The sequence below is a fragment of the Poecilia reticulata genome, linkage group LG2 (assembly GCF_000633615.1).
Source record: "Poecilia reticulata strain Guanapo linkage group LG2, Guppy_female_1.0+MT, whole genome shotgun sequence".
Taxonomy (NCBI): Eukaryota; Metazoa; Chordata; class Actinopteri; order Cyprinodontiformes; family Poeciliidae; genus Poecilia; species Poecilia reticulata.
The window spans coordinates 25714076-25722819 of NC_024332.1; the positions used below are offsets into that span (position 1 = coordinate 25714076).

The window sequence follows — 8744 nt, forward strand, 5'->3', positions numbered from 1 at the left end:
AGGACCAAAACCGATATAATAAGAAATAAAAAATAAATATTTAAACAAAGAATAAATATACATCCGACATATATAAAAAAGAGCAAATATATAAATATAATATTATATATATTTGATATAAGAAATAAAACAATAAATATATAATTAAAAGAATGAATAAATATATATTTTGATAAGAAATAATAGCATAAATATATATTTAGTTTCTCTTTTTCCTAACACTTGAGTTTCCGTCAAATAATGTATATATTTTGTATATATTTTGTTTCTTATTTCCCCTAAACATGCGTTTTTGTCAAGAAAAATAGATATTTTGCTYCTCCCTTTTCTGCTTGCTGTTTTTCTGCTTGTTTTTCGTTTGCTGTTTTTCTGCTGCATCGTTATGTTAATGAGAAGCTGCCTTCTATGTCTACTATTGGCCAATAGAGCTTTGAAACCAACGTCACTGCGTCAGACGTTGTGGGGCGTTTAGGTGCAGTCGCTCGGTGCCATCTTTGCAGGCCGCAGACCAAAACAAACTTCATCTTGGTGGTTTTGTTGTRTTACCGAATGCAGTGAACTGAACCTCGGAGCGCTGAGGAGGGAGCTAGAGAACGGCTGGCCGAAATTAGCGTTCATAAATCAGATCAACCTTGAGCTAAACGCCACTTACTCTGCGGATATTGGAAAATCCAATATCCAACATGCAACTAACTTCACTGCAGTCAGTAACACAGCAAAACCACTAAGATTGTTTCTCTCTCTTTGTCATTTAAAGCACACCCGTTGCCATGGCAACCCCCACAAGCTGAGCACAGGTTACATTTAAAACATAACATTCAGTCCATTATGACATCAGGTTTTCAGACTTGATATTTATTTTGCGATCATTAATAAGCTCCCTTAACAGGTGGTGGTTGATTAATTTTAAACTCCTGCTCTGCTCGGTATTTTTTTGGTAATGGAACCGAAGCGCACAGAATTGCGCAACACCTTGTTGAAACAATAATCACTGAGATTATTATTGTTGTTTCGTCATTAATTTGAACACGTTTTGTTGATTTTTTTTTCTTGTTATTTAATAAAGTTATGAACGTTTTAAGCCAATCAGAGGAGGACGTGCTGGTCTCAGCGTCCTGGCGGCGTTCAGTTTGTCTCCTAATGCCGAGATCGACTCAACAGTTTCCAGCAGTGCAGGTGATACACGTGAGGGGCCCGGTCATTGGCCCCGGTCATTGGCCCCGGTCATTGGCCCCGGTCATTGGCCCCGCCCCCCGGCCCGACGCTGACTTGTTCCGCTATTGGATCTACTTATTGCGCCACTGCTCTAGCAAACAGTTCAGAAACAATATGACATGGGAAAAAAACTATTTATTAACTGATTAAGTCATGTTTTAGATTGTTCTTGAAAAACTAATCAGTCATAGCTGCACAGTGAACCCATTGATTTCTTACAGCAGAGCGAGCGGCTCTCCAAGAGAGCCCCCACTAAATCTTTTAAGGGTACTCAGCCAGTACCCGACCATAACCCCTACTTTCACCTCTGTATATACCAGTGACGTGTGGTGAGGCACCGACTTAATTATGATCGGATGTACAAATCTAGACCCCCTGCATGTTATTGTTTACATAAGTTAGGTTTGTGTACAAATGAAATAATATGAAATTTTCTTTAAATACTAAATTCAGCTTGTTTATTAACATAAAGTAAAAGATTTTCTGCATGTTTCTGCGTGTTGGCACGACACTTGGACTAAGATATTAGCATTTACCTCCTAAAAATCTGCTATTCGACGTTTCAGGGGAGAAGCTAGTCGTTCTTTCTTCCATACGAATGAATATGAAACTTGAATTATTTTTGAATTATTTTGAATTAATTTATTACTCCAACAGTTTATATTAATACCCTTTTTGTCAACATGATAGTTAGCTAGGTCATTTTTTTACCTGCATTCCTTTGAGAAATGGTAAAAGTCCTCCTCAAGAAAGTAAAACTGTTTACATGAACAAAAACCAATTAATTGTGACTTTCCAAAAACAAAAACAAAAAAAAAAAAAAGATGATCAACACAGATTGTATTTTTGAATTTAAAAATGTGTTTTAAACAATTTATTAAAAGAAATATTTTTAAATTGATTTTCTGTTCTTAGTTTTTTCACAATTTCTTGGAATTGGTGTAATAAATGTACCAAAACTTGGTTCCAGTATAACAGAGAATAGTTAAGAAAACAAACATTCTGAATAAATTTAAACATAATAGTTTTTAAAATATCAAAATAAGTAAAACATTCATCATCACTTCTTTTTAAATGTTACTTTTTTTCTTGTTTCAAGGAAAATATAACTTTTTCTTTTTTTGACTAAATCAAATCCCTCACAAAACAAAATTAATGAGGTTGAAAATTAATATTGAAATTAATTAGAGTATAAAATAGTTGAAATAAAAAAAAGTCAGTATTTGGAGCTTCTTTTTTTTTGGATAAAAAAAAAAAATCATTTTCACCAAAATAAAGATTAAAAGATGCTTGGCACCAAAAGTAACATTTTCACTAAGTAGAAATGTTGTAATAGTTCTTATTAAAATATGAAAATAAGTAAAATGTAAAAAAAAAAAAAAAAAAATTAAGCTACTTCCTTTTTATTATTTAAGGCAAATTATGAATCACAAACTAAAAGCTAATTTTGTGATATAAATCCTATATTTTCCCCAAAAACACCTGGAATGTAAAGTGTTCTGGAAACAGAAGATTTTAAGAGGCACTATTTTCTGTGGCGGATTAAGACGTTTACGTTCATTGCGTCTCTACAATGTCCTACTGACAGAGGGAAGCATATAAATTATTAAAAACTTGTTGATTATTATTGTTTAAAGCATAAACAGGTGGAAAAATGTGGGATCTATGTTTAGCTTTATCTAAATGAGACGTAAGCCGCAGCGCTGAGGTCAATTCGCTTTGATCCGCCTGAAAATGAGCACCGAAACTGTATCTAATTAGCATAATAATGAGCAGCAGACGCTTTATCCACTGCAGCTCTGGAATAATGTGGATGTGAGAGCAGGAAGATGCTGCATGGGAGGAAAAACGAAGCGCTGAAGGGTTCGGTACTCTGTAATTTGGCTACTTTTTATTCGAGCAGGGTCATCTTCAAGAGAAAATTACAAATTAAGAATCCATAATACTTTTACAAAGACATTTCAGGAAAGATTTCTTCTTCAGTCATCATATCATACATAGTATTTAACAGTCCCTCTTCATTGTTTTTTCAGCTTAAAAAAAGAAAACAAAGATGAAGAAAGTGGAATTTTTTTTCAGTCGAAAATACAGTGTTTTCACAATTGTATAAAAGTTCCCAAATTTTGGATTTTTTTTTCCAGTAACTGGAAAGTAAAAGAAAAAAAAAATAAGATTAAAACTTCACAATGTTTCAAAACACAATAAATGCTCTTTTGTTTTACGTAAAATTTGCCCCTATGATCGACAACATGTTCCTTTTTACTAAAATATATCTATATATTGAAGAACTATAGTACTGTACACAACAGTATGAAATAAATAAAATTAGGAAATATAAAATGGGCCACATAAATAATCAAAATAAAAGAAAAAAAAATAACGGTTTGGTTGTAATACTGAGARAGTTTAAAAAGAAAAAGAGCTGAGAAAACATTGCACAACATAATGTAAACTAAAGGAAACGGCTGCCTATACGTCTTTAATACTGACACGGTGCTTCGGAGAACAACGGTGAACCATCTCATCATAATACTGAAGCTGGTGAAGAAGAACAAAACAAAACATAAGAAACCGAACCGTCCTTTTACACAATACGAGGGTGGCACTTGCAGAAAAACACACAGGTTAAAAGGTTTGCATATAAGGCTTCTTTTTTCTTATCAAAAAACACCTTACAAAGGCTTCGTCCTTCATCGTTTTCTTCTTTTTATCCCGTCCATAAACTGTAATTTTCCCTTAAAACGAAAGTCTCTTTAAAACTTCTTTAAAAAAACAAAAACAAAACACAGTTTAAATTCCTTCATTTGATTCGATTCAAGAGGCCTAAAACAGTGCGGCTGGAGATGTTTGGAGAAATAAAGACGACACCGAGAAACGCAGGTAGGTGGTAATACTGAAGGACTGCAGGGCAGGTAATACTGCTCTTTTCCAACACTGTATAAATATATACATAGGCAATACTTTTTATTATTTTTGTTCATGATTATAGAAGCGGAGTGCAATTTGTACAAGTCACTAGTTGTGCTATAAATACTATGGAACACAGGAGGTTAGCACCACACGTTGTTTTAGGCCTTAGTACTGTACATTTTTATTCATTTATTYGTTGTTCGGTTTGCATAATGCAGCTTATTTCACAAACCCGCCTCTGATTTCTGAGTCCATCGCGTCCCGCTTCGGCAGACGTCGTCCCAAAGAGAGCTTCCCGGAAGCTTCAGGCACGTGCAGCTTAAAACGCGGCGGCGGCGTTTTAAACCGAGCAGGTGAGAATGCCGAACCGAAAGAGACAAACTGAAAACTGTAAGATGGGAAGCTCCCTGAAAACCGTCCGTTACATGCCGTCCTCCATGGCGTCCTCGTGATCCGATTTGGTTTCCGTTTTGCCGTCCAGCGAGCTGTCGTCCATCGAGTGCTCCCCGTTCTCCTCCTCGTCCCTCAACGTGTCCGGGTCCGTGTCCATGCTCTTGCTCTCTTCCTCTTCCTCCTCCTCGAACTCGTCCCTCCGTCCTATCTTCGCGTACGTTCCGTCCACCTCCTTCCGCCCCTCCGCCCTGATCCCTCCGTTCACGCCGTCGTGCCTCAGGATGGCCTCGTGCTCCGCCAGCTCCGCCGGGTAGCCCTGAGGAGTCATGCCCTGCAAGTACGCCCTGCTCATCAGCAGCTCGGTGGGCTCCAGGTGGCCCTTCTCCCGGGCCTCCCGCTCCGCCGCCTCCCGCTCCTCGGCCTCCCGCTTGCAGTAGGAGTAGCGGTGGTTCATGTGCTGCGAGTAGGAGCCCGAGTGGGAGAAGCGCTTCCCGCATTTGTCGCACTGGTACGGCTTCTCTCCGGAGTGCAGCCGCGAGTGCTCGATGAGATGGTGTTTGTGTTTGAAGGCTTTCTTGCAGATCTGGCACTGGTGAGGCCGCTTGCCTGCGGAGACGCAGAAACAGAAAGCGGGACGGGACGTGAGTGAGGCGCCGGAATCACAAAAACACAACTCACATCACAACAAAGCAAAAAAAAAAACCAAAACGGATTTATTTAAGCTAACAAACTGCTGCATCCTGGGTGCACAAAGGAGCATTACAAGAGATCCTTCCTGTTTTTCATTTTTAAATAGTAAATGTCTTTTTCATTCATTCATCAACAACAGATGCTTCATTTAGCTTAAGCTGCTTTCCATCAACATAACACATAAAAACATCAGAAAGTCAACAACTGTGGAAACCTGTAACAGATATTTTAACATTTTGTAAAGTGACGTTGTTAAAATCATCAACACACATCAAATATGTCAGTCAATGTTCCACTTATTATTAAACAAAGGCAAATCTAAACAGTCTTGGTTTAGAAAACTCAGTGTTTCAGCTGTTTTACACTTTTATGAAAGAATATATGAATAGGTTACATATATTCTATATAAAATCATTGTACAAGGTTACAGTATAAATAGTATTAAACACCAAGATTACAGTTATTCTTCTGTTACTAACAGCTGTTTCCTGATATTACAAGTCTTTTAGTTTTTAAATTTTAATTAATAGTCCAGAAAAAAAATTATATAATTTACTTTATCTTGTATGCAATATTTTTGTTAATTACTATTGTTTTTCTATATGTTAACACTTTTTTATTTTGTTTTCTGGACCTACATTCGGAGCTGATGCTGTTATGCATGAMTTTTACCACAATATAGGATATTTCTATTCYGTTYTGTTTTTATATAGTACTATTCATATTATATAGATAAATTCAGTAAAAGTGTCCCAAGAACACGGCCTTGAGGAACACATGTACACAAGAGATGTTCCATGATTTCAACATCAAGATAAATTGAATAGAAGTGTCCCGAGATCACAGCCTTGAGGAACACCACATGTAACTAAACCCTTTGCTTCCACTAGCTGCTGCATTTCTGGCTGCCGGTTCAACAGGAACCTAAAAGCAGCAGCATTCAGAGCCAAAATGGCTCCTCCCTGCCTTTTGATRWCCGAGCTGATAACTAGACGGCTCCATAAAGCTTTGAGAAAGTCTGAGCTGCTGATACTGGATAAAATAAATGACGCAACCTGGTGAAAGAAGGTCTCTGTGTCAGGACTTCTCATTAAAAAGCTCCTGTAGTTTCRTTGATATGATTCAATACCAATAAATAATTTTATATTTAGGTAAATTAATGTCTTTTAAGATCACAACATGATATGATTTGAAAATAAAAGAGCATAGCTCCCTCTTCTTTGGCTACCAGCATTAATTTAATTGCGAAAAAGGAACACACAAAGTTTTAAAGACATCACATCCCTGTCAATGAAGAAGCAAGTTAGGTGTTGGGTTACAAATACAACTTAAGGATTGAACAGAGAAGGAAAAAAGGGAGGAAAAAGGGAAATAAAACAAAATATATAAATATATACTTGTAGGATTTGGCAACACAAACATTTAAAACATAAAATAAAAAAGCATGGGGTTTAAAATAAGGGTCTAGAACAGTATATACCTGTGTGTTCATATTTGTGTCTTAGAAGGGAACTGCTCTTCTGGAATGTTTTGTCGCACAAGTCACACGCGTACATACCACTTTCGGTCTTCTTAATCTTCTTCCGCGACAGACAGGAGTCGGGGTCTGTCATGTCGTCCAGCCCTGACAAGTAATCTGGTGTACCGTCAAGCAGGTCCCCCTTAGAGACAAGAACAGAGAGACAAGAGGCGAGAAATAATAAGCAACGCGGCACCGCACAAACCCGCAGAGGCTTAAAAACGGTTTCAACTAAAAGCGWGAAAACWKGAGCCGACTGCTTTTTGTTTATTTCAGGAGCTGTAGCCACAAAAATTGATCTGTTTACATGCTAAATTTTTGTTTTGTCAAAATATACTCAATTGTAATGTGTAGCTGTAATGTAAATGTGCTAAAATTTAAATTATAYAATGTAGCTAACCCAAACAGCAAAACATACGTGTTAATGAGCTAAGTGCTAAATGTGACAAAACACCAGTCAAAAATCACTCCAACAATCTTAACTAAGCAAGTAATTGTATGAAAAATAAATGTGATGCTGATGTTTAACTGAAAAGAAGCTAACTGCTAATCATGCTAATATGATCCGGATTTATGTATTAGACATTTTATTTTTGTGCTTCTAAATTATGAATATGAAAAAGTTGAATGTAATCAAATTTTCCAATTATTTTATAAACTATAGCTTTCAGAGAGTAAAAGAAATATTTTACTAATATGCTAACTGTTAGCTTTGCTAATCTGATAAAGCATCTTAAAAAAAGCTTTTAAAAGTTCAAGGTTAAAGAAAAACKGACATTTTTATGATGCTGAAAGTTAAAGACAAGTCACATGTAGGTTGTTTTCCCATAGTTTTAGAACTCAACAAAGCTCAACAAATGCTAATGCTAATTTGCTAAATTCACAAATGTTCAACAACATGAAGTTGGGAATAGCAAAGCACATTTTAGAAGTGAACATGTTATGATACCATGAACTGGTAAATTTAAATGCAACAATGTTGAATTCAGCTGATTATCCWTCTAGTTTAGTTACTGTGAATTTCTTGTGTTAAAGAATTAGCAATATTTGCTAATCAATGCTAACTGCTAAAGCTACTAATTTGATCAAGGGTAAAAAAAAAACACAACAAAATATCTTTTTAAATAATGTAAAATCTTAAAAGATATCTTTGAAAACAGTTGGAAGAAATTATAATTTTAAACATAATGCTGTTGCTAATTTAAATAAACACCAAAACGTCATGATTATAAATGTTTTTAAATAGAGTTGAAATAATTATTTTATCAGGAAGTTTTAGTTAGCTGTTTTACGCTAGTCTGAAAACCTATAAAATAAAACATTCATATAAAAGACTAGAAATGCTTATAGTGCAAGAACATTTTTCAGAATAAATATATTTTTATTGCAAATTTATTTTAGAAGTTAAACTGTTAAATATCTTCTTGCAACTAATTTGCTAAAATGGAAGCTAATATAGTATAACCCAATGTGAATGCCTCATGTTTATGAAAACAAATTGTTTTACTGGACTTTTGCAAAGACATGATTTAAAATGAATATAATGAATGTTAAATGGAATAAAAATGTGAGTTTTTATTACATTTTAGGAGCMGATGATTTGACCAGTTTAGCGTAAATAATTATAAAATTATTTATAATTTAGTGTTAGGCAGCCAGAACATTTGACAAAGTTCTGGCTGCTTAACTTGTATTATTAACCAAAAAAAAAAAAAAAAAAAACATTAAGTTTTAATGTACAATTTAGTTCCATTTCAGAAGTAGAAAATATGAATTTTAGGAACTGTAATGTATTTAAGTTAAAGTTATCTGTGACAATGCTCAACTCCCAAAATAAGTTAAAACAACCAAAACTATAAAGTTCTTTTAGAAAGTATTATTATAGCTAACATATTAGGCTACCTATATATAAATAATGCAATATACTTCTGAATATTATTTACATAATTACATAATATCTTGTTTGAGAAGTTAAACAGAAACACATCTTTGCTAACATGCTAACTGCTAACTATCT

At 35.0% G+C, this 8744-nt stretch overlaps 1 protein-coding gene across 1 annotated transcript in view; it reads right to left on the bottom strand.

Annotated features, from left to right (window-relative positions):
* Window positions 1-3084: 3084 nt before the first annotated feature.
* zeb2b (zinc finger E-box binding homeobox 2b) overlaps window positions 3085-8744 on the bottom strand; it is an 82204-nt gene continuing 76544 nt past the window's right edge. The window contains exons 8-9 of the mRNA XM_017309213.1: window positions 6689-7037; window positions 3085-5124 (exon numbers count right to left, since the gene is read on the bottom strand). Of these exons, the coding sequence (XP_017164702.1) occupies window positions 4547-5124; window positions 6689-7037 (927 nt within the window). The 3' untranslated portion in view covers window positions 3085-4546. The remainder of the gene's footprint in view (window positions 5125-6688; window positions 7038-8744) is intronic.